This window comes from Coturnix japonica, chromosome 3 (genome assembly GCF_054131305.1).
Source record: "Coturnix japonica strain WE chromosome 3, WE-NBRP24, whole genome shotgun sequence".
NCBI lineage: Eukaryota > Metazoa > Chordata > Aves > Galliformes > Phasianidae > Coturnix > Coturnix japonica.
In genome coordinates, this window is record NC_140665.1 from 63,987,573 (window position 1) to 64,014,516 (window position 26,944).

At 46.3% G+C, this 26,944-nt stretch overlaps 1 protein-coding gene and 1 long non-coding RNA gene across 4 annotated transcripts in view; one reads left to right on the forward strand and one right to left on the reverse strand.

The window, feature by feature from the left end:
* Positions 1-770: 770 nt before the first annotated feature.
* Positions 771-4,636, forward strand: LOC146761441 (uncharacterized). The gene is made up of 2 exons (XR_014944860.1): positions 771-1,475; positions 4,395-4,636. It is a non-coding gene; the product is annotated as an uncharacterized LOC146761441 (long non-coding RNA).
* Positions 4,637-6,249: 1,613 nt separating this feature from the next.
* Positions 6,250-26,944, reverse strand: part of FOXO3 (forkhead box O3) — an 85,452-nt gene continuing 64,757 nt past the window's right edge. For all 3 annotated transcript variants that reach the window (XM_085543646.1, XM_015858632.3, XM_085543647.1), the window contains 2 exons: positions 21,631-23,062; positions 6,250-10,352 (listed from right to left, as the gene is read on the reverse strand). In XM_085543646.1, coding sequence (XP_085399772.1) covers positions 21,665-23,062 — 1,398 coding nt within the window. In that variant the 3' untranslated portion in view covers positions 6,250-10,352; positions 21,631-21,664. The remainder of the gene's footprint in view (positions 10,353-21,630; positions 23,063-26,944) is intronic.

Genomic DNA, 26,944 nt, shown 5'->3' on the forward strand with positions numbered 1-26,944 from the left:
GAAGCACAGCAGTGTCATCACCACACCTCTATTTATTAATGGACACTTCCTTCTGCTTTTAGGTTAGGTCCTGTTATTCACGGGGAACACTCTGCCCTGTATGAGGAAATAGTGGATCTTTCTCCTCCTTTAAAGTGTGTAATGAAGTTTTGCTCAGGGATTTCCCACTGAATTGATATTTTCCCAATCAAACGTGACACATCTCTTTTATACCTTCAGCTATGAAGGGAAGGCAGTGTATGTGCATAATGCTGAAGTCGCACTGCCTCCACTGAGACCAGACTTGAGAGAATCACAAAACCATCACAGGGTGGCTGAGGTTGGAACAGGGCCCTGGGACCTCCGGCCCAGCAGGGACACTCACTGCAGGGCACCCAGTCCCACATCCAGGTGGTTCTGAGGATCCCCAAGGAGGAGACCCCACAGCCTCTGGGACAGCCTGTGCCAGTGCTCTGTCACCCAGACAGCAGAGCAGCACTGCCTGGTGCTCAGGGAGAGCCTCTTGTGCTTCAGTTCATACCCGTGGCCTCTGATCCTGTTGTTTGCTATGTTTTCCTCCTAAGATTTGGGACACAACCACTCAAAATACCAGTGTGAGCAAAAGGGAGTAAGAAACCAATTTATCGTGGTTTGGAAGAAACTGCTCCAACTGAAGGGACACGCAAGGAAAGTTGTAGACAAAACAGCAATGACGACAGTGAGACTCCTTTTCCAGGTCCTTTTTCCAAGCACGTGCTCTGGGCAGAGCAGCCAGATAGGATCTGCAGCACCATAAATCAATTTGCTGCAAAGCGAGAAGAGAAACGGATTGTGAAACGAACTGTAAAATAAACATCTAATGTAAACATGGAAAACGCAGTGGTTTGTTTTTTCTGTCTGGGAGCCCAAGTCCAGCCCCAGTTACTGGCTGGCTGCGCCGTGTCCTCCTCCAGCCTTGGGTTTTCTGATAAGCACTCACTCACCCAAAGCCTCCCCATCATGATTTCTCATCCCAGCCCAATCCAATCCATGAGGCTTTCCACTCACAGCATCTTCTGATCCAGCCCATCCTCCTGCTGGGAGGGCTGACACGTCCTCAGCAGAAGAAGCTGGTCAGCTCTGGGACAACCCTGACCTTATCTTCTGTGCATCTGCTTCTGACCATGAAGAAGAAACCTGCAGGGCAGGGGGTCTCTTCAGAGCTTGTGCTCTACCCAGGAAAAGGAGAACGTGTCTTCTGCTTGAGATGTGCCTGGGGAATGAGTGAGGTCAACATGAAGTTTCGCAGGGGCAAAGGGAGAGGCTGGAAGGCAGGAGGAACTGAACTGTTCCATCTGCTTAGCGGGCAGCTGGGTCCCATCTGTACCTCTCTGTGGTGTGGGGCACACCCCAGCTCCTCTGTCAGTGCACCGAGACAGCATTGCTCAATGCTTGTTGCCCTCAGCCCGGGTGAAGAGATAATGATTTGCTACTGTACACAGAGACCTGTGCCTCAGGTAGGAAAGGGCAGAAGCCTCTTCACCTTTCTTTTCTTGCTGTTTTGTTTTGTTTTAGGGCTTTAAGTCTATGAGGGAAGTCATAGCAGCACAAGTCTGGGAGAGGCTGCAGAATCCAGTGTGTCTCAGCTCTGAGGCAGGAGCAAGGGAAATCCAGGCAGACATTTTTCTCCCCAAAGCACACTTAACAATGAAGATCCCATATGTCTAAGAAAGTTTCAACCACCCACCTAGCTAGGAGAAATGGCCTAATTTAGTGCAAATGAAACAGCGTTGTGACCTCTCCTTAGTGGGCAGAAGGATGGCCTTGGTAGCCTATGACACGAAGAGAAGTTTGTTCTCTCAGTCTGTTTTGACATACTATCAGCCTTTTTCTGCAGGTTTCCATTCTCTCTTTGAGTGTATCTATCTCCTATTCCACCAGCCAAAGCTACCACTGAAAGTGAGATTCTGGCACAGCTGCCCAGAGAAGCTGTGGTGCCCTATCCCTGGAGGCACTCAAGGACAGGTTGGATGGGCCCTGGGCAGCTGAGCTGGTGGGGGGCAGCCCTGCCCACAGCAGGGATCGGAGCTGGGTGGGCTTTGAGGTCCCCTCCAACCCAAAGTGTTCTATGATTCTCCAAATCTGTGGAAGAAAGACTTCTCCTCCTGCTTGAGGGCCCTACATGTCCCATGGCTGCTGGGCTCATGACACGGCCACAGGCAGAAGCTGCTGACAGCTCCCGGCCCCACAACCATGGGTATGCAGCCAGCGCTGGGCTGGGTAGACAACATGGAGACCACAGGATGAATGTGGCAGGAGATTAAGCTGAGGGCAGGAGGATGGGACAGGTGGGAGCAGAGATAGCGCATGGGGCCCTGCTTTGGAAGCCTGTGAAAGCTGATAGCTGTTCATGTGTCTTGGTTGACAGAGGACTGGTCCCCACCTCCAAGTTTCTCTCTTGCAGTTCTATTAGGAGGAGGGCAAGGGCTGAGAGGCGACACATGAGCCAAACCCCTGTGGAACAAAGCAGGGAAATCCCCGCAGGTCTGGGACTTTTAGCTGATTCCAGTGGAAGAGCTGGCATCCTGCAACACACCACTGACTGGTGCAGCACAGCTCTGCCCTTGGACATGCCAAGTTTGGGAGTGTAGTGCTTAAATGCAAACAAGGCACTTCAGCAGTTTATCATAATGGAGATTTCAGATAAGAGCAGTCGGAAGAATGAAATTCTACTCTACCCATTGCTGAATAAATCTTTGTGCAGACTTTCATCCAAGTGCCAGATTCAATCCGCTTTTACACCTTGAACAGCTGAGACTCCTGGCTCACAGGTGATGTCCAGGGCAAGGGCAGACCAAAGAGAAGTATGTCTGTATGGAGGTGTTAGACAAGTCACCTCTGCCTGATCTTTCCTTAACCATGGGCTCACCCAACCTTCCTGCATGATAACTCTGACCTCCAAGTTAGTCCCGGAATGCTGAACACGCATCTATAGAGGGCTGCCAATTATAGTGGAAAAGAAACAGATAAGAGTTTTGTTTGCTCCCAGAGGAGGCGATGAGGATAAAATGTTCAGATTCTCTTAACCTTCAAAAGAAGTTATCAGATTTTTGACTGTGTGAAATCAAGATAACTGGAGGTTGCCAACTTTATTTCATGTATTATGGAACAGGGTCGCAAAAGCAAGTGCTGCCCACGAGCAGATGTGGATGGTTGCTGTGAATCAAGTCTACTTCTTGACATCCATTTCTCACAGAGAGGCTCAGCAGAGCGGCAACAAAGAAAGACACTTCTAGCAGGAGACAGGCACTCCTTTTTCCCATTCCTTTGGCTGCGAGGTTTGCTCTGGAGTGCTGTGCTCCATCACTTTGTGCAGCCCTACCTACTGAGAGTGCCACGGCTCATGCTCAGCTGCACATCTCCCGACCTTAGCAGACCCCTGAGTGCAGCCGAGTTTACACAGGCTGCAGACCTGCTATTCTGTGTGAAATAGCACTTAAGGTTTGCCCAAACTAAAAAAGTGCCAAAGTAGCTGGACCAGCAAACTCTGCCTTCAGACTTAGACATAGCTTGTAGCGCTGAAAAAAGGAACTTCCTCCTGCCAGCAGTGCAGGAATGCAGGGATTGTGCTGGCAAGCAGCTCCTGCCACACAACTGTGTCCTCACTAGGATTCTCGCTTCTATAAAAACACCATTAAAATTAATCATACCCACAACTGGTATCACCGTCCCCACAAACATTTTAATATTCGGCATTAGAAAAGCAGGGAATGTAATGAGTAAATCTTTTCAAAGAAAGACTTCTGGAGATCAGAAGTGAGGAAGAGCATTTTCATGTATTGCTGTATTGCTCATGTGGAATCACAGAAACATGGGATCATCTGAATTGGAGGGGACCCTTAAAGGCCATATAGTCCAGCTGCCCTGCAATGAACAGGGACACCTACAGCTACATCAGGGTGCCCAGAGCCCCATCCAGCCTGACCTTGAGTGTCTCCAGGGATGGGACATCCACCACATCTCTGGGCAGCCTGTTCCAGCGCCTCACCATCCTTATTGTAAAAAATAATCTAAATCTCCCCTTGGTTTCTGTGAAACCATTTCCCCTTGTCCTGTCACAGCAGACTCTGCTAAAGAGCCCGTCTGCTTTCTTCTTAAAGCTCTCCTTTAGATACTGAAACATCTCTTTCAATTTCACTGCACACACAGAAAAATCCCCTCTTAGCTGCAGTCCATGAGGCAGCCAGTCGGGAGCTCCCACTCCATTCATTGGTGAGGGTGGGCCAAACTGCACAGTGACAGCACTCTGAATGAATTCTACTTTTACTGCTTTCCCCCAACTTCATGTCAAGCACGGGATGCAGATTTCTTTAAACTCACACATCATTTAGGCCAACTGCTATTGCTGAATTGAGATGTTTTATCTCGGTTTCCAGGTTCAGTCTTCTCCTTGTTATGTCATCAAAGCATCAGTGGTTACAAACAGGAGACACTTTGCTCTGAAAAGCCAGCATTGTGGCACATGTGGAGCTACTACTGCCGTCAGTCTGAAAAGAAAATCCAAGCATAAAATGAAAACCAACTAACCAACCCAGAATGAAATTTCAGGATTTCATCAAAAAACTGTGTTTTTTTCTAAAGATTAAGAAAACTACAGCAACAAAACCAACAATCTTTTTTTTTTGTTGTTCTAATGGAATTCTTTGTGCTTCACTTTTATATGATAGTAACAGCGAAAACAAAATCCCCCTGGCTCTGTGAGGTGGGCTGGGCACAGAAGCCATGAGGTAGCACTGGGATGACTCTGGTCTGTCTGCTCCATCTGCCCTGGGCTCCACTTCACCCAAGACATCCTCCCTTTGGAAAGCAAGGCGTCAGGCACCACGACTCCAGCAGAACAAGAGGCAGACTCCCAAATGTGCTTATCTCAAGCTTCTTGAAAGCACCCCTCGCTTCCTTGGCAGCGGTAGCCAAACACCAGCTGCAAAATGTTGTGTTCCCTGGTCTGGTTTAACCAGCAACTCAGCACATGCGGTGGGAGCTCCCAAAATAGCTCCGGGTTGCCTCATCAGTCTCGGCAGCAGCTCAAAAGACCTTTGGTTTTCTGGGACTTGGAGAAGTTCAAGATGTTGGAACTTATTTTGAAAGTATCCTGTCAGATAAGGATGAAATATTCCACGGCCGGGTGAACCGCAGGTCACCGTCAAGGCATTGCACAACGCAACCAAGGAGGCTTAGCACAAAACTTGCACAGGATTTGATCTGCTCGCTGCTGTCCTGACCTAAATTCGGATCAAAGCTGAGGCCCTCCCATGTTGGCAGCTTGCTGGGCTGAAGGCTTTCATCAAGTGTCCTAAATGCCAAGGGAGTCATGCCAAGGAGGAGGACAACACAGGTCGTTCACTGCCAGCAAAATAGGTCCATTTTCCAGGAGCTAAAGCACAATTCATCCCAGTAAATGGCTATTTTCTGGCTGTATCTCCCTGCTGCTCTTTCTTGGAATCATCATTTGCTTTTGAAAAACTACTTCCAAAACCATACACATCTGTGGCTTCCCATCAGGGCAGGAGAACAGCACTTGCTGATGTGTCTCATGTTTCTCATCACGCTCTCCTGTGCCTTGGCCAGCGCTGTTGATATGGCTTTCTGCTGAGTCAGGCTGCTGGTTTTCTTATCCCAAATCCCAAACGGATGGTTTCAAGTACTCCAGACATATTTCAAACACAGTTTGAAACCCAGCCAAGCCCAGGGGGACACAACTCTTTTGGCCGCCTTGCAGCTGGGCTGGTTTTCTCCTGGGAAGAGTGAGCTGGGCTGCAAGAGGGAAATGCAATATCATCCCAGGGGACACCTACCAGTGACAGCCTGGCCCAGGCAAGATGTCAGAAGGACTTTCTCCATCAGGCGAGCGTGCAGGATTTGGTGTCACCTTCCTCACCTGGCACCTTTGCTGCTCTGTTGCTCCACACTCGCCTCTTTGCAGAGGGGTCCCATCCCCGGTTGCTCCCCTATCTCCTTCACCCATTGCTCACGGACCAGATCCCATTGTGCAGCATTCCCTGCCCCAGCAGCAGCTCTGGAATAGATGGCTTTGTTAACTCTGTGTAGCAAGCTGTCTGCAGTGGAAGGGATGCTAAGTCACTGGCAGTCCTCCTGGAAATGCTTCTGCAGAGCTGCAGGACTTCATGCATGCCTTATGGACCCATGACATCCCTGGCATCCCCTCCAAGCCCCCCATTCCAAGTCCTGCATGTAGATGTCCATCACATAACAAAACAGCAAAGGCAAATCTGCAATGTAGAGATCCATTATGCTTTATTTACATGCGTCACCATCTCTTTTACAAACTAGATTACAATTTAAAATGGAATACACAAGGCAATATCTACTAACACCAAGTGGAGTAAGCACTGCGTCTCTACTTCGTTTGGAAAGGGGCAGGTTTTGCTCCAAAACAAACTTCCTTCCAATCTCTGTGTAGTAAGGTAATATATCCATCCAGGGCAGCATCTTGTTATTATTATTCTTATTTTTTTTTATTTTTTTTTTAAATTATTTTATAAAATCCTCAGTAAGACTGCAACATGAGAGTGTCTGCTTTCAAATGAAAGTACAAGATAGCCCAAATGAAAAGTATAAACTGTTCAGCTCTTCGGTATGTAAAGACGGCCATGCGCGCTAAGGCTGTGGATTTAAAATTCTCCCAATCGACATGGCTTGAAACAAAAACAGATAAAACAGTTTTACAGATACTGTATACATATTCATTTTTTTTCCCAATCATGCAACTTTTTTAAAAAAAAAGTTAAACATGTGAAGCCAAATGTACAATCCGTTTTTCCAACCCATAGGAACAAAATGTATCTGGTCCCCCTTCGCATCTGTTGGCAACTCCTAACAAATATTGTGTACTAAAAACAATTACAGGACACTGATTGCCAAGCAATGACGTCATTCGAGAGAAAGACATGATCTAAAAGGTTGTATTTTTGAATCAGTGGCACAAAAGTTTCTGGAGTTGGGTAGTGGCCAACCATCCAATTATTCTCAAGAGAAAAAAAAACAAAACAACTTATAAGAGTATTAAATAAACCCCCAAAAATGTGACCAAGAACTGCATTAATGCCACCTCTTTAGACCTTCTGTAAAGTGTTTGTTTAAATGACACCCATGTAATTGTTCTGGGCCTCCACCTGTTTTACGTGCCTTCAGAAGGACAACTTAGCAGAAGAATGTTCAAAAAAACTCAAAAGGCCAAAGTTTTCAAAAGGTGGCTTCCCCAAATTAACTATTATTTTCATCCTTACTTTGACACCTACACAAGTGACCCTTGAGTTCAGCAAGACGCAGTTATTTTTCAGCACCTCTGGACATGAGGGCAATTTTTAGGCACCTCAGCATGCGGACGAGGTGGCCCTGGGGGGCAGCAGGCACCCCTGCGTGATTTGAGAAGTGCCAGCCCCATGACACCAGATCCACGTCCCAGACTTTCAATGCCTGACGTGAGGCACTTCAGTTTGAAAGTTTTGGCCGCAAAAACGAGCAACAGAAACCAAACCAAACTGAAGAGGTTGTCCAAGTCCATCCCCCTTCAGCTAGTGCTGAGATGATAGTCTCCAGCATAGGGGCCCAATGTGGCCTAGATACACCAATGGAAATGCTCTCCTTGACATTGCTGGGAGGTAGATTAAGCCTTTCAGTTGCTAATGCTTTTAATTAAAAAAAAAAACCAAACAACAACAACAAACCTTCTCTGCCATTGATTGGCTGTCTCTGAATCAATTGTCTCCATTTTCTGAGCAGAGCGGACCATGTTTTTCTCTCTATTTATGCCAGTGTGATCTAGCTCCAAGTTCAATGTAGCAAGGCTGCCCTGGCAGAGCACAAATTGCCACAGGCTGTTTTAGACTAAGGGGCCTTCCCTTGCACTGGACAAGAACTGCATTCATACAAAGGAACAAAACTGAACAATGGGTTCTTGTCAGCTCAGCCATCCACCACCACATCAATACTGGTGCTGCCTATATGCACCAGACACCTGGCAGGTGGCCTTTGGGAAGGCCCCGGGCCTCACTGCGGACATCACCCATTCCATGGAGCTCTGCTGGTGGCCAAATCCTCAGGGTATGGGGACAAGCCCAGGTTGGGGCAGCAACCACAGAGCTGCCTGGAGGAGAACCAGAGGACAGGCCTTTGGTGTACACTCACATTTAGGGTGTGCCAGGAGGCTTGCAGGGAAGCCCTTGACTGATTCTGTTCCGAAGTGTCTGCGGTTGGACTGATAAGCAAAGTGACACCTAGGCCTGGTGACCCGTGGCATGCTAGGGTTTGCTAACAACCAACCTCCTTGAGTATGGGGATGGGCAGCGGGTGTCAGCTCCCTCCCGTGGATTTAATCACCTAGTCCCCATGCTGACAAACAGACCAAGCGAGTGTGAAAATAAAAATCTCCTTTTTTTTTTTTTTTTTTTTTTTTTTGTTTGTTTGTTTAGAAATGAAAATGACAAACCCTTGGCTGCTTGGAAAAGTTGATATGCTACAGGGCAACAACAATCACAACTGCACAGAGTTTACATAGTCATTACTGCGGGATGAAACCAAGAGGTGCATCTTTACGAGAACACTGTGAGCGTGAGGGGGGCTACGTTACGAAACAAAACTTCCATCACACGGGGAGCTGTTATTTCACCAATATCACCTTGGGGACCTGGAAAGTGAGGAGCAAGGAAGGGCCCATGAGCGCTCGCGTGGGCGTGCATGACTGTGCGTGTGCGGTGGCAGTGGCGAGAGGGAGTCACTCCACATTGCATGGTACACGGACCGGTGGCAACTCATGCACTGAAACTTTGGGTTAAAATGCTAGTTGGTTTTCCTAACATCCATGCATAATGATCCACTTCTGTACATAATAAAATATATTTATATATTTATATGCATAATGCCTTTATGCAAAGAAAAAAAAAAAACTTCATATATCACTTTGGAGAATTATGTATACACTGTCCTATTCAGAACGTCTTCATACCAAGTTCTTATGTACCATTGGTGTTTTCCCCTCTTCTTTTTATTCTTGTATCCCTCCCCCCAAGATACTAAGAAAAAGTAATCAAACTTTCCAGATTATAGAGAGGATCTATACAGCACCATACCTTTTATTCATTATTATTATTATTCATTTTACAAAAGAAAATCTTAAGAAGCAAAATATATAAAACTGCCTTGTCTTTCAGTGTCATTTATCCTGTTACAATCTATGCTCGTATGAAAAGCCATTTGCATGATACTGTCACCATTCCCTCTCTTGCTGCTGCTTCTGCAATGGATTATATACAATGAGAAGGAAAAAAAACAAAACATCAAGGATATGTCAAAAATAAAAGGATCACTGATGCAATAACACACACTGCAACAACCTGTGCCTGGACACCCAGTGCTGCCACTGCGATCAATGTGCTGATGCACATGGCCTGTTTGCTCACCTTTCCTGCAAAGGAGAGTGCTTCCCTTTATTTCTGCTCCCCAGACAGTTCCTTACAGGTGGTTATATGCTCAACATGTCTGGCAGCAGAGGGGCAGCTCAGCCTAAAAGCAGGATCCCATGGCAGCGAAGGCAGCAGTACCTGTGGTCAGTCCATCCTCACCAGCACCAGCTGGGAGGTCTGCCTCGCTGGTTTTCCTGGCTTTGCAATCAACCCTGGCTTGATGCTTACACAAAATGGGGCCGTACCATTAAGTTAAAGGAAAGAATGAGAAAGAAACAAACGAACCAACCCAACAAGCACACAGATCACACCAATCGCCTCTCTCTGGAATTCAGTTGGTTGTTGGTATCATGAACGGTGTCTATCTGGAGAGCCCTGACATCTGAGCAACGCTGGGTTATGATCATTTCCTTGCACATACGCAGTGTTTCAGATTCCCCAGTGAGAGAAAGCAAAAATGGTCAAAAATCTACAGAAATCAAACTGGAGGTTGTGGGAGGAGGGTGGGCAGACAGGGAAAAACCTCCAAAAAGGAAAGCCAACTTAAAACATCCCATAAACCATTAATATATTGAAACACCACATACTCATTGACAAGTAACTACTGTAAAGGCTACACAGTGTGTTCTCAACAGGATGGTGCTGAACATTGTCTCCACAGCAGGTGCTTGGCCATCCCAGGAAAGGAAGATTTTGCATACTTCAGAAATGAGTTCAATTCCAAAGAAAAAGAAGGGAAAAAAAAAAGAGGAGGATCTTCACTCAGATAAGGGGCCTTTTAACAGTCTGCTTTGTTAGGAAAATAACGCAGGGCTCGCAAACGTCATAAGCTGTAAACAGTATCACTGTCCACTTGCTGACAGCAGATTTGGCAAAGGGTTCTTTCTCTACATCTCGTGTCAGTTTGAGGGCCTGGAAAGAAAGAAGAAAAGACAATGAGATTGCTATGTGTGGGAAAAAAAACCCAACCACACAAAACAACAACAAAAAGCCAAAGCAAAGCTCCAAACCCAACCACAGATAACACTGGCAAGCAATTTTAGTTTGTTTTCATCCAGAAGCTTCAAACGCATAGCAAAGGATAAGTTCACACCATTATCCCTCTTGAAAACGCTTATCTCTTGCCACAGTCTCCATGTGTTTCTTTTCTGGCTAATGGCAAAGTGTAATTAAAGAAGCCCAGTACATGACCTACTTGCCATTCATATTTCCAGATGAAGCACGGACGGATCCTTTGCCTTCTGGAGCTTTTTCATGATCACCCTCTCCATCACATAGAGGTGTCACCACCATCAAGAGGCTGGACAAATCTGTCAGTACGTGACATTAAACACCAGCCCTGAATGACAGCCAAAGAATGCTGCCCAAAAGTAGCAGCAAGGAGCCACCAATTTTAGGTTGGACTGTTCTCCATGAAACGTGAACTTTTCAACACACCAAAAGGTCAGGTTTATGAAGTTGGGCAGAGCCTTAAGGATACAGGTAGGCCTCAAAGGGATTTTGAAAAATATATACATTTAAACATTCCCATGAAATCCTTTCGTATCTTCAGGAATCCCATTTGGTAGCCACCTGTATTGCTCAGCATGTGACTCCTCAAAGATTTGGCTTCCAAACCCAGGGCTCAGCCCCCATCACCCAAAGCCTTCTGAGGACTTTCCCTGAGACGAATGACTTGAGTTTTTTCTGCCATGCAAGAAGAAGACGACCCTCGCTGAAAGCACAAAGCAATCTGAGTCAATTACAGGGATGTTTTTTTTTCTCTCTGGAAAGCCTGGTATCAGCCACCCTCAGGAAAAAACATGGATTTAGGGGGACTGCTGGATTAATCTGGGAGAGCAGCTCCTGAGAGGGAAATCTCCCAGCGTTACAGAAAGGCTCTTGTGAGATGACTCCATTACCGCACAGACTATTCTGAGGCTTCTCCTTTTTAAGGTTCCAGGCACTGATCCTATGATAACATTTTATTAAAATGACCTATTCTGATAATGCTAAATGATTGATGGAAATTTAATCATTTTGTCTGATGGTTATTAGAGCAACAGTGTGACAGCTGCTCCCTGCGCCATTAGGGGAGAACTTCATTCAGAGTGGCTTAGGGAACAGACAGATTGTGTCTTTCACCCAAACAAAATTTGGCTTTAGCCTTAATTACGTGCAGGGTTTTGGGGTAGACTGTTTTACGAATAAAGGGATTTCCGACTGGATCAACATATTGATTTCCTCGTGTCCAAAGAGTAAATTAATGCTAGCCCCTTTGCTAATGTGACTGCCTGGCAACAACTCCATTTGGTGTGTGTGCCTCTGTGGCCACAACAAGGTCACCAGCAGACAGACCTGGTAACTCCCAGCATTAACCCAGCAGTGGATTTTTTGTGGAACAAATGAATGTCTGCCCATTGCAGGGCCGTGCTCCCCCACTTCAGCAGAGGTGGAACTCACTCATAGCAGAACTGAAACACGTTCGGTTCTCACTGTTCTGTTTACACAGATTTTGCAAATGGATTAAAAAAATGGAAAGAAGCAGATCAAAGTCTTAACCACTGTACCTTTAAATTACCCCGTTACAGCCCATAATAGACCCGTGCACTCTCGCTTTCTGTCTCACCACAAAAAGCCTCTGTCAACCTTGAGTTAGTTGCCCACTATTACACAGCAATGAAAGCCATACCGGACAGGAAAGTGAAAATTCCAGCTACACCTCCATGCATGGGTGGTCCTCCACCACAACCGCCCAGCTCTCCCCCACCCCAGCATCTCCAGCTGCATCCTTGGGCCACCACTAGGATTTCTCATGCTCCCAATGGCTGCTGGAAAAGCTGTGTCCACAGCATCCCCCACAGCCCCCAGAGAGCAGCGCTCAAAAGCAGCGAGATGGCAACAGCTGGAGGCTGTGCAGCCCTTACAACAGAGCTGATATTTGGGCCCTGTGGCTCACAGGCACGTACTGCAAGTAAGGGCAATTCCACTCTGTTTTGACCTCCTGGGCACAGAACATTGGAACAAAGCACATCTGCTGGACATCACAAGAAGCCCAAGTATTTTATGAAACTACAGCTTATGGAACCCCACACACATGTGGTAGGAGAAAATGAGCACTTTTAAACAGAAACAGAAAAAGGATTAAATTAGGGGTTGTTCAAGATGAACTCTTGCTTTATCACTTCCCACAGACATTCTGAGCTGTAGATGCTAAATCTGCTTATCCCATTCAGTGGAAGAGCAGAAAACAAAACCCAAAGATTTCTGTATTTCTCAATTCTCCCGTTTGTAAGCAGTTATGTGGGAGATAAGGCACATTCTGAATTTTCCTACACCCTCCTGTCCTCTACTTTGCTATCGACCTGCTACAAATGCTACCCTTGCTTTACTCTGGTCCAGCTGTTGGTTGTGATTTCCTTCCCCACCTTCACATTTCCTAAGCTCTGTGTCACATCACATCTCCACCATCTAAGTGGAAAATGGTCTACCGAGCCCTACACCACTTAGTGGGCCATCAGAGAAGCTCTGAAGGATCATCTGCTCCATTTTGTATTCTCCCTTTCATTTCCACCTGTGGCAATCACACAGCATTGGACGTTTCTTCAGATTGCAAAGGCGATGGATGCAGTGATGCTCCTTAAGGGCAAGGCACAGATGATGTGCATTGCTGGTATGTTTATCAGTAAGCCAACATCACTATTAGCACATAACACGGATTTGCAAAAAGAAAAGTGATGTACTCCTTCACGCTATCATAGTACTAGGAACTACACCGCCAGCACACAGCTCCTCCATAAAGAAGCCTACTGAGTACCTCCTCATTTGGCTGGAAGGCTTGATTAGTGCATTGCAGCTTGAAAAACAATACCACTCAAGGCCTGTAAAACAGCATTTTCCCTGGGTACCACTCAGCAGGAACAGGAAATCCCAATAATGCCTTTTGCAAGTAGCAGGCCAGAGACTCATGATGGAAATGTCTTGAAGGAAATGCATGTCCTTCGGTGACAAATGTGCATTTGATTTGGTGTCTCTGACCCTTGCTTCCGTCATCACCCCCAGCAGTACAGCTTCTCCACTAAAACAGAGTAGGCTCAAAAAGGAACACTTGACTAAGAATGATTACAGCTCTTTCCTTAAGTTAATATTCAGCCATAGGCTTTCACAGCTCAACACTGAAGAATACAAAATATTTGTTAAGAGTTGAACAAGGAAAATAATTGTTGTGGCTTTCTGTAATGACAAAGTTGCAACATGACGTTTTTCATAAATCACAGAAAGGTTTAGGTTGGAAGGGACCTTAAAAGATCATCCAGTTCCACCACTCACGCCATGGGCAGCGTTGGCACCCACTACACCAGGCTGCAGCATGCCCCATCCAGCCTGGCCTCCAATACTTCCAGTGAGATCTCCACAACTTCTCTGGACAAGAGAAGAATGAAAAACTGAAATGCTGATGCCACGGTGGTACCTTTCAAGCTTAGTATATGCTGTACATGAGTGACACTGTGCCAAAATGCAATGGTGAAGTCAGGATGTGAAGTCCAAGGAAAAGAACAGAGCTGGCAACTTCACTCAGCTTCTTTCGAAGGCCTGAACTTCCAGGCATGTCACAACTTCACTGTTTTGCTTTGAATTGTACTTAGGGAAAAAAAAAATCCTGGTTCAGACTGGTGGGCAGGGAACAAGAGGAGAAGAATAGAAAGACTAAGAAAGCAGCACAGAACTTGGGCATATGGGAGCTAAAAATCTGCTGCGCTAGTATTGCACAGGCATGTAAAGCACAAAAGTGTATCTTTTCCTTCTGTTGCTGCCTTTTCACTCCAGAACACATTGCAAACCATAGCAGACAAACAAATATTTTGGAAGTAAATGTAACTAAAGATGTCAGATCATTCTCTCTCCCCATGTCACCTCTGCAGTAAAAGGCTTGCCAAGGACTGCAGGGAGGTGCCACAACTCAGGTTGGATATTAGGAACAATTTCTTCTCAGATAGAGTGGTGAGGCAGTGGCATAGGCTGCCCGGGGAGGTGGTGCAGTCACCATCCCTGGAGGCATTCAAGATATATGGAGATGTGGCACTGAGGGATGCGGTCAGTGGGCATGGTGGGGATGGGCTGGTGGTTGGTTTAGACGGTCTTAGTGGTCTCTCTCAACCTTAATGATCCTATGATTCCATGGCTAATGATGTGTGTTATCCTGACGGACCTTCCTCTACCTCCTCTTACTTTGCAGAGGCTAATGCAGTTTGTCATGTTCATAATGCCACTATGGGTTGCTCCTGAACAATAAGCAACTTGGAGAACCACAGAAATTCACAACCACCCAACGCCAAAGCCTGTCTTTGCATTTTGTACAGAGTAAGCCTCTATGAAGATTTAAGCCAAACCATATAGCATAAATGACTTTATAACTCACCACTTAACTCACCTAAATCTACATTTATCTTGCCATGCACTTCATAATTTGAAGAAACAGAAGAAATTTTACTCTTTTCTTATTCTATTCTTCCTGTAGAACACAGATCAAACATAACCAAACCACGACTAGATTATCATCTTTTTATGCATGTCAACAGGTTTTAAATAATAAAAAAAAAAAGCTGAATTTTCACAACCGTTGATGAAAACTACTCATAGAAGCACAGGAAAATCTAGGCTGTGAGGGGAACTTCTGAACATCATTTGGACCAATCTTCTGCTGAACCTTAGCTTAGGTTACTCAGGACCCTGTCAAGGCACTCCAGAGCTATTTCTAGTAAGAGAGTCCATCGTTCCTCTGATCAATTCACTTCACCTTGGGGGTAGGCAAGGTGCCTTCTGATTGCTTTACAGATGGGTACAAAAGGAGACATCCAGAGAGAACCTGGCCCACCTGTATTCACACACTTGAAAAGAAAAACAGATTGGGGTTTTCCTTATGTATTGGGACCCGATACTAAACAACCTAATTCACAGGCAGTTCTGCACTTGCTTGCAAGAGGAGCGGGCTTGTACAGACGACACTACATATGTCACTGTGTTGCTGCCCATACAAAAAGACCATATGCTGCGACACTTGTTTTTACACCTCCAGATATGTCACTGTGCAGTGATGCTGGCTTTCCAGCACGAGCACTGCTGATATCCAATTGCCTTTGAGAACCACTGCATCAGGCTGGATTCAGACCTCTGCCCTGGCCAATGAAGAAGAGAGTAGATACAAGGCATCACCTCCTAGGGTGCCTCCATGCTTCCTGCTAACATTTTATGGTAAATTTTATGCTGTCTTCCCTTCATGGGTCTCCAGAAGGAACTCCTTGTTCCCCTCAATGTTACAGATAGCACCACAACCGACTGAGGGACAACGCTGTGCTCAACACAGCACATTTAAGCAAGATGCCGTTGGACTAATGAAAGTTAACTATATGGAGGAAGAAGGCAAAAAACGCTTGCTAAACTGCCTGAATAACAGTGCTATGGGTACATGAGAGCACTGGCAAGGATACCCCTACTGCTGACAGAAAAAGATGGGTAACTGCTGTACACAGGAGTGTACAACACAAAAATGGAGGAGCTATTTGCTCATGCTTTTGAATCTGGAGAACAAACGCTGGTCTCTGAAGTGCAGAGTAAAGGATACCTATATGACAGGAAACATCCTGAATTACAGGTTTACAGCACTGTGGGATCCTGCCATCTACTCTTTTTCTGAGTGTCCTCACAGAGTGTTTATTTTTCTCTGCCAAGTACAAGCCAATAATGCTCATATTGATCATTCATAAGGATTTTCACCAAGCTGACATAAGAAAGAACCTCTTCTATCATGACTTAGGAGCATCAGAGTCAGGCAAGAGAGGGAAGGCATTTCCTGAAAACCAGCTCTCTATGTCTGTACAAAATAGTTATCTATGGAAGCTTGAAGAAGCTGTTTGCAAAAGGAATCAGCGCAGGGAAAAACAAGAGGCAAGATGTCAAACTAGCTAAAAAGTGCGTGACCACATGCTGTTCTCCACAGCACCCTCCAGGAAACTGTCCTTTTTCCCCCGCAGCAATCACAGACAGCCATGGCTACAGCAGCCTCCTTCAGCTGAGCCACATCTCCATCCTTTTACTGCTCAACAGATGTCTGCTCTGCCAGGCTCCAGCAACGGCTGCCCCGTGTGGTAATCTGAGCGGAAAAGCTGATTAAATGGCCCCACAAACCAGACTAAGGCAGAGCGGTCCCACCACCCAACTGCTGGTACCTGATTTAATGGGGCCAGTGTCCCCATGTACCTCACAGAGGCTCAATCGGGGCAACTTTGATGTGACTGTCCTGCTGGAGACGTGCTCTTCACCACCAGCACGGAGCATCAGGCTGTGAGCATCCATCCTCTCTCTGTGGGCCAGGCAAGAAAGGCTGGCTATTAACCCACAGCACCACGCAGCTGCATGCTTTCCTGCTGCCCACATCGTACCTGCACTCTCCGCCTGTCAAGAACACAAGGCTCTCTGGCTGTCAGTTCATCACTGCGGCTGAGCACTGAATTGCAATGAAAAAAAGATCCTGACCTTTCCCCAGCTGCATGACGCTATGCTTCTAAAAAGAACCTCTTAATACGCGCTTCTTCAAGAAAATATTCTTTTTAGGGGGCTGTTTAAAAGCCTGGCTCAAAAGATGGACGGGAAAAAGCAAACCACCTGTAAGCATTCCAGCTATCAGGCAACAGCACCATGTGGGACCAAGGCTGATCCGCAGCTCTGAACAATCACAACAGCTCATTCACATGAAAAAGACAATTTGCAAAGACTCGTTCTGTAATAAAACCCGAGTGCTGCTGATGCAGGGAGGAAAGCACTGGGGAGACCAGTCAATGCGGGCTGTTCTAAAAATATCAGTTTGTGCTGTCATCTGGTGAGAGTATGTCATCCTGTAATCTTGGCATCTGCAGGGACAGCAAGTTTCTGCCTAATTATTGCTGCTGAATCACATGACAAAGCATGAGGCACTGAAATATATATATATATATCTGTCACAAAAACAGAAGAACACCCAAACCACACGACCAGACCAGCATCTTGGCTTCAGCCATCCTTCATTCACAACGCAAGTTTGTGGACAGAATTCTGCTCTTTTATAGACCTTTTCCCTCAGCTAATAAAACCCTAAGCCGAGGGCTTAGCAAAGCACTTCCAGAAGGAGCAAGGGACTCACAGCATGCATGTATTGGCTTCTGCTGCCTTCACTCCAGCTGAGTAAAGGCCAGGTAGGCATCCTCCTGACTCACCTGGCCAGGCCTGGGAACCTTGCTACACAGGGCTGCCACGAGTGACACAGAACTTCTGAAGCCAAGCTGGGAGCTGTAGGGACTGAAGCCCAGCTGTGCATGAGGTGGCAGCAGCAGAGGCAGCTTTCTGTGCAAGGAAAAGCTGAAACACCCTTTCAAGTGTGGGACCAGCCCTCGGGGAGTGAGGAGCCTGCTTGGGGCAAGCCCTCCTTGGAGATAATGGGACCCCTGTTCCCAGTGCAACACAGTTTTCCACACAGATATTTTTGTTCAAAGGCTGAGCTGGGTGTGAGTGATGCTTGGCGAGTCACAAAACCACCTTTCAGAACCTTGGCTTGTTGAAACAACACTGAGACGCTCAAAGCGTGCTGCTGCCTTAACCACCAACCTGTTAGAAACGGAGCAGAAGAATTTGCTCCTCTTGAATTTCCTTCCTTGAAGGTTAAAGCCCCATCTTGGCTCCACACAGGAAACCCGCCAGCCCTGCCCAAGACCTCATTTACTGAAGCTAAGAGAGGAGGAAGCAGGGCTGTGGCCCTGAGGCTGTGGGGGCTCTCAGGCAGCAGGCTCACCAGCTCCGGTCTCCACAGGTCAGCTCTAGCAGGTAGAAATGGTTTCTGGATAAGAATAAAAACCACCTTCCTCGTGGTATGTCTACTCAGGGTGCTCTGATTCCACTGGGACAGACTGCACCCAAACAGAGATCTCTTCATGTGGAATAACCTTTTAAGATGTACTTCTACTCAACGTTGTTATCCTCAGACCTATGGGTTTGTCTTAGGTATGAATTTCATCCAGAAACAGGCAGAATGGAAATTAATAAAGCAGCAAGCAGTCCGAACAGTTATGGACTAATGAAATATAAACAGGCATTTTACCATGTTTCCTGAGAATCTGCTTTATCAGAGGAGTTAACCGCCAAATTCTGTGAACAAATTCAGGATATTTCTATTAGTGGCTTGTGTGCTGTACTGCCGCAGTAAGATGACTTGGGACTTCAGCGATGCCTGGATTGAATGAATGCCTCTAAATGCTCTGTGCTGTATTTTGCATCTATTTCCAAACAAGCCAGCGTGGCTTCAGCACAACTCTGCTGCAGCGCCCAGAGGGATCCAGCTAAATAGCACATTAAAACATCTCCCAGAAGATGCAGCTCGATGAGTTTTGCAGGCAGCAAAACCAGCTCAGAAGTTCCTGCCCTACTTGCATGGAGCTGCCCTGCACCCCTTCCAAGCCCTGGCAGCAGTGCTGGCTGTGGGGCTCTCTTGTAAGATGGATCACTGAAGGAATGGAGGTAAATACAGCTTCTCTGGGGAGTTCTGACACCACAGGAGACGCTGCTGAAGTGAACGCTGATCACCAGCTCATGACAGTCCAGGCAGCTGCGAAATTCCCCCACTGCCCTCCCCGTCAGTTTGCTTGAGGTTACTCTTTGCAAACACCAAGTCCCTTCAGCTCCACTGGCTGAGAGGGACACGGAGCTAACCACCATGTGGTGTGAACACAAGCAGAACAGGATGTAAAAACATGGGGTATCCTGGAGAGAGGTTATGGAATAGCAACTAGATGACCTCCAGAGGTCCCTTCCAAAGCCCTGTGATTCTGTGATTCGTGTATTGACAAGCAAGCAGAAAGAACAACCCAATGATTATCTGCGTGGGTGGAGGGCAGATACAGTGCTCTTGGGAAGTAAGTGCAGGTAGGGGAACAGAGACCTCAACTAGCTTAACAGGGGAATTATGGCTGTGTGAATAAGGTACGAACAAAAGTATATTGATTTCTCTTTTCTTTTGTGAAAGAGGAAAAACCAACCAACCAAATTCAGTTATGAGCACCAATTAGGGCCTGCTGAAAGGCTGGAAATGGCAAAGCCTCACAGGCAAAAAGCCAGCGCAGTGGGAGCTGGTGAACATGCAAAGGCTTATGTGCAGCCTAACACATCATGGTGGCACAGTCTGCATAGGCCTTTGCCTTCCCAAGTGAACAGAATGTAGTTGATTTTCTTTTAAAGAGAGAGAAATACGCTTCCACAGATGACTGATCAATAATTCATTGAGGAGAGACACCTCTTTAAACAACTCCATCCCCTAAAATGAGGCTTCTCACCCACAGATGTATGGGTTCCTCTCCTCTAAGGCACACCCTGGGAAAGACTGGGGTGGCCATGCTCTCCCTGCATGGCACAGGACAGAGTTAAGAGGCAGTGGGGAGCTGCTGCAAGGAGGTGGCTGATACTGCACCTCCCTGCTGCTCCTGCGTCTCCTCATCACCTTCCATCTACACACAGCACTTGACTGTACTGAAACAGGAGGCTGCCTTATTGTGTGTCATACAATGCTGTCAGTAACATCTCTTTTTTAAGCATATTGTACTGCTTTGCCTTGGACAAAAATGGGTTTCTAAATTCCAGCAGCTCATGTACGTGGAGGAGGAGACAACAAAGGTGACCTGACACAAGGTTCTGCTTCATAGTTCATGAATCACTTTTTTTTGTAAATTCCCTTTTCTTTCTTAAATGATCAAGCACTGGAACTGAAAACAAAACCAGAACTCAGTTGGCACCATAGCCTCGCCACAATGCACGGTCAGTGGAATGCAGCATCCTCTACAGCCCATCGTTGCAGCCCATCTCCCAGCCTCACCCTGCAATGCTCTCCCTTCCAAAGCGATGTGAAAGAACCAGAGGAAATCATCTGCCTGGAAGAGAAAGTACTGCACAAACCACTGGCTCCACTGGAGCAAGGAAGCTTTGCAGAATGGCTACACCAAGGAGTCCTGAGCAGTTTTGCCCTCCCTTACAGCCAGCAGATCAGCACACATTTTGAGGGTACTCTAGACACATAGGGAGATACTCAGGAAGCTCCCCACTGCTGTTCACATACTGCAAAGCTTTCCCCAGCACATTTACTGTGAAACAAAGATTGAAAACCCAACTGAAGATTAAGGGGTCACCCACAAGCAAAGTCAAAAGACAAGGATTCTCTCTTTCCATCCCTCCCCCAGAAAATAAGTAAGTTGGAGGTAAGCTACAAAATGAACGAATGCCTGAATGAATGATACTCTGCACCCTGTTCTGAAGTTTGCAGAATGCTTTCAATAATTTATAGCCAACCTCTTATCCTACTATATTTTGAAATCTGCTCCCCTATACTAATAAATAAACAAAGGAGAAAGGGCACTTTGCATGGAACCTATTCTGTGAGTCAGTAAATGTATGTCTAAGCAGTCATGGGTAGGGGTGGGAGCCCACAGAAACACAAAGGATGGCAGAAACAATGTTTACAGGCTCAGATGCCCCCACTTGCAGATAAATACTGAAAAAAACCACAGCAATGTGGAGAAAAATAATGTGAGGAAGCTAACATTTGATTAGCACCTATGTCAGAACCCAAGCACAGAGATATTCTCTCAGTGAAATTCAAAAGGAAATGACACCTGCTCTGGTCTTGTGGGGGGCCAACCATTTTTGCATAGTTCTAACACTTAAAACAGGGTGTTCCTGCGACCAGGATCCTATTTTTGTTATTACAGCAGTATTTCTCCACTGACCACAAAGCCCCTGCCTCATCCCTATGTAACACAGCTTGGCTACGTGTGGCATTGGCTGCAGAGAGGAATCCGTCTGTTGCGACTTCAAAGAAGACAAACTGGAGCTCTCTGATTCCTAAAACCCACAAATATTCCACCTTTGTTTTCCTGATTTGTCATTAACGTTTCTTATGTCTAAATTAAGAGGGACACAGCATCAGAGGCGTGCTGACCGTGCTGCAGCTCAACAGCTTTTATAGCTTAGCCTCATTTCCCTCCACACCTCCCAGTTTTTCTCGGTTGTGCCTGTTGCATACCAAAACATAGCAAGCCATTGCAAGCCAAATTAGCATTATTAGTGTGCACTAACAATTAAGTGGTTGGTGCAAACTCCAATAAAACCAAGCATCTTACCACATCTACAGGGCACTGACCTGTTTGCCCATTTTCCCTGTCCTCAAAGATCCTTCAGCCTGGTACCCAACTCTGTGATGAAGCCTGTTTAGCACCAGTGAAGTTCCCCACATTCAGACTGACAACGTTCTGTGCTGAGATGAGGGAATCAAAGTTAAAATCCAGCCCATCTGCATCCATGAGTTCACTGCGGATAATGGACTCCATGTCACACTCCAAGCTCCCATTGAAAATATCCAGGTCTAAGTCACTTGGGAATTTCTCGTGTCCCATGACCGGAAGGTTCATGCTAGAGGAATACAAAGAGGAGCCTGAGAGAGGGTCAGAAAGTGTTTGCATAGACTGATTGACAGGTGACGGCTGATGTTTGGATCCCAAGCTGTTGGAGTCATTCAAGCCTATGTTACTGATGGAATTGGACAAGGCACGGCTGCCGCTAAGAGGAGAGCTGTGAGACTGGTGCTGGTGATGGGGCAGGCTCTGATTGACCAGACCGCCCTGACTGGACTGCGCAGCAAACGACATCATGGGGTCATTGCGGAGCATTATATTCCTGCGGGAGTTCTGGGCGGACACAGCTGTGCTGGCCTGGGACATGAGCGGGTCAGACTGTGTCATCATGACATCGCTGTGACTAAGTGCATCCGAGGCGAGCAGATCCTGCAGCGTCTGGTTGTTGTAATGAGAAATGGAAGAGAAGGTAGCCTGCTTGTTCTCCTGAATAGTCTGCATGGGCGACTGGCGGAGGGAATTCAGGGACGACGGCCCAAACACAGCGTTGTTGAAACTACTCGAGGGGGAGCCCAGCCCTGAACTTTTGGAACCATACGGAAAACTGGAGCTTCTCTGCATTATCCCTCCCGTGGGCGACTGCTGGGAGGAAGGGAGTGTTATATTGTCCAAGAGGTCATCCATGAGGTTATCTGTTAGTCCATCGTTCAAATTCATTGTCCCAGCCATATCAGTCAACCTAGGCAACTCCACAGTGCACGGTTTGTTTACTGAGGGGGACAAGCTCGAAGGACTACTGTACAGCATAGGAGAAAGTGGAGCGTCATCATCTTGAACATCATCCAGCTCGGTGCTCGCCAATATCGGTGACAAGCGGCCACTTATTGTACTGGCGTTTGAATTTGTCCGGGAGCGAAAATCTGTCCAGGCATCCAGCTCATCACTGCTGCGGGAAGTTGGGCTCCCCGGCCACTTGGAGAGCTGTGAAGGGCTGTCCTCACTCGTCTCCTGGGCAGTCTGTAGGGCTGCCTTTTTCTTCGCCGCCCGCCCTCTGCTCTTTGTGTACTTGTTGCTGTTGTCCATGGACACGGCGCGTCTCCGGGGCGCCTTGCCAACTTTTCCACCGTCTGGATTGATCATCCACCAGGAGCTCTTCCCAGTGCCTTCGTTCTGCACCCTGATGAATCGGCTGTGGAGCGACAAGTTGTGTCGGATTGAATTCTGCAGGAAAGGAAGAAAACAACATGTCAAGACCAGCATTCCTTTTGCTACCTCAAATCTCAATCGTCACAACACCAACTTCACAAGAAAACAACATGAATCAAAATACTGAGCCCCCCTGGATATCACCGGGGTTTCTTGGGTGATGAAAATGGGAAGGCTGGAGCATGAGAGCACCTTGCCAGCATGCTGCTACTCAGCAAGTGCCATGCCTGCACTAGCTGGGCATTCCTGCTACCTACCCTTATGACCCAAAAGCTGCATCCTAAGGAACAGAGCTAGTCAGGAGCTAGTAGAGACAGCTGGGAACATCAGAACAAGGGAACAGAATGTCTAGCTCCTCTTTGCCAAGAACCCCCCCCTCTCCTGGGATACGCATGAAACCAGAGGCCACTGCTTGTGCCCTTAAATCACTCAACAGTACCTGACTTAAGGGAGCTGCACTTCTCCCCTTTCAGCTCAGGACAAACCTCTACATTAAGAGCAATCTTGCCATCAGCTCAGTGAAACAGAACGTGCAAAGTCACTGCCTAAGTCTGACTGGAGTGGTAGTCACACTCACTGCAGCCTTGGCAAATGTCTTTTTAATTCTCCATCGGCATGTGTGTTTGTGTATTTATTCTAATTCTTGAGCAAACTGTGTGTGCCGCTGCTCCTCTCCCACGGGCACACTGTGCATAAGCTGTGCTTTCTCTCTCGATGAGACGCACCAGAATTACGCCTGTACCACGGCAGCCAGCCAGATGTCCCCCCACTATGGTATCTTCATAGTCTTCAAAACGTGACATGACACAGCACACAGTGATACGCTGTAAGCTGCAGTATGAGGCTGCACACAGTTGCACGCCCCACACTGCACATGGGGAGGTGCATTCACAGCCTTGCTCAAATCAGCAACATCCCCAGTCTGAAAGCTACACCAGCTCAAACCAGTGATCGTCACCCCAAAACAAGCGGCAGAGAAAACCAGCCCACAGTAGCCCTAATGAAAATCTCACTCTGCTCATCATAATGCTGTTGAGCTTAAAATACAGCTCAAAAAGGGACACGCAAGTAGTACTGGCTACTGAGAATGCTTCCAGAGGACTGGACTTTTTTTTTCCCCCATGTGCAAGGCAAAGATTTTTGGAGAGCTGCCATATCCTTTTGACATAAGTGTTACGTTATTCCTGCATGTTAAAGATGATCAAGTTTTAAAAGTTGAACGAGTTTTGGTTTTAGTTTTTTTTCTTTTTTTAATTACGGCAAATAGCAGCTATAGAGGATAAAATGACGTTTGTTCTACCAGCATGCTTTAAAAGCACAAAGTCAACAGGACCATAACACTGCCAATCCATCTGGCATAAGCATCCTTCATTTACAAAGCGCTGAAGAAATTCCAGGTTTAAATGGACAAAGAATGTGTCAATCAACAAATCATTCGCAAGCATCTCACTGCTCGCAGCGCTGGGATAAATGCACATTTGACATAAGTGAACTGGATGTATAAAGAAAAACAGCCCAGCTTTTTTTTTTTTTAAACAATTCTTCTCGGTATAAGATGCCTTTTTCCCGCTAAGTGTTGTGGCTTTTGTCAGATTGTGAAATGGAAAACACGCCTGAAATTCTTCTCACACGCAGACAGCAGACGCATTTGTGATTATCACTTAATGAAAAGAGGAATCATATTGACTACAGTTCAAAATAGCAACTGCTTTGTTTTAAACAATTTGTGCAGAGCAGCAGACTAGGCTTCGCAGACACACTCGAGACAAGTTTGGGTTAGCGCTTCAGCTGTAAACTTGTCTACTTCCAAGAGACTGTAATGCCATTATAATATGTTGGATTGAGGTGCAGCATCATAGTTCTTCAGTCTAAGGAGAGAAAAGGCCTTTTATTGTTTAGCTGCTGACATTTTAAGCGATATTTTGAGCCTGGTAGAGGTCTGCTTCTAATTTCAAATAACCAGGCACCACTGCTAACTTCCTCAGGTTCTTCCCAAGTGCCTGGAGACTGCTGACTTTGTTTTCTCTTGTTGTTTTTAAATCTTTCCCGATATTCCAGTTTGTACTGCTTCAATGCAGGCAGCTTTTATGTTTGTCCACTGTGGCAAATGTATGTGAAAATGTGGGGATCTCTCCCAGTGGCAGGATTATGACAACCAGAGCTACAACGCCACATCAAACACCGTAACGCACACAACCTAAACATGATGGATATAAGAATAAACAGCACAGTGATAGCTACAAATGAAAATATGCATATATATGCCTCAGAAAACAGAAAAGAAACACCTGAGGTGGGCCACGCAGCCTGCCACATAGCTTCAAACATAAGAACACTGAGCCAAGTGCCATCAGCTAACGGTTTGCAACCTTTGGTCTTCTCAAGAATTTCTGCTGTGTTATTATAACATCTGGTCTAAAACCGGGCAAAATCCTAAATGGTCAGTTGGTAAAACCATGAAATTCAAGAGCATTTCAGGATGAGGGCTCTTCTATGTGTGTATGTGTATGCACGTGTGTAATTTGCTTATTACAGTATCTTTTCACTCACAGTTGGTATTACAAAAATAATAGAAGAGTGCAATAATACTTTTGCACTGAAAATTGGTGGTTATGAAAAATCCAAGCGGCTTGTTTTCCTTTACATTATGCAATATGCCATTTATGCTCTAGCTTCTGTTTTTCTTTACTTTTCTCCTGTAGGAAGGCTGTTTTCTTAAGCATAATTAGGGGCCAATTTATTTCTGTGTACCTCATCTCCACCCTCTGTTCAAACACCGCCTTAAAACCCACTTCTTTCGTACAGCCTCCCATGCTGACCTTGTCAGCAACAGTATCTCAGTTTTTGGTTTCTCCATGTGTTGGGTGCCCTGCCAAATCAAATTATGGCTGGATCCTGTTATCCTTCCACATGTGAACTTTGCTAGACAAATCACTGAGACTCAGAACTCACAGGAGGGAAGGCTGGTGTGCTGGGCTACTGGCTGCAATCTAGAATGAAATAATTGGGCTTTCTACCTGTTTCTGAACCATCATCAAATACTCATGACTGCTTAAAATACAGGATAATCCTGTGGAACCTTTTATCACAGGGAGATGCATTAGGAACATGACCTTGCAACACACCACAGAGGAACTGGAAAAGCAAAGAAAGTACAGTTTGTGATTTGAACCTGTTCTGCTCAAATTAATGAGGATTTGTCACCACTTTATTTGGAAGAAAGATTAGGCCACAATGACTGAAACAAAATACATTTTTTCCATACCACAATACAACAAGAAACTTTAAAAGATCTATAGAGGAATGCCCATGAATCTCTCCTGGAGACCATATGTACATGGGACAGATGTTAGCCAGGCCACAGACACCTTGGAAAGAGCTCAGATACCAATGATGGCTGCAACACGAGGACAGTACAAGAGCAGAGCAGAAAAGAAGTATGATGAGCTCCTCCCTTTATTAGCGTCACTATTTATACTCGACTTGAAGTAATCTGCGTGCCCTACCAAGACTGCGATTCTTGCAGATAATATCAAGAGCATACCATACAGTGCCCAGCTGGGTCCCAGCCTCTCTTGAAGGGGTCCTGCAGAAAGGAGTTATTGTTCCTGGAGACGAGGAGGACCCAGAACAGAGGAACACATGAGATGGGGCAGATGTGGTGTGAGCAGAGGATGATGCATGAAGGCAATGTGGCTATGCTCAGCTGCCAGCTGCTTAGAGGTTACTGCAAATTCTCATTTAAAAAAAAACAAACGTACAGCTGTGCAGAGTATTACATGCCACCAACAGATGTCAGGTGGTGTGCAAGGCTGAGAAGAAGATGGACAGGCAGGAGTGTCCCTGCTGGGGAGAAAGGAAGCTGGACATGGAGGGGGCAGAGCAGGCAGAAAGGGA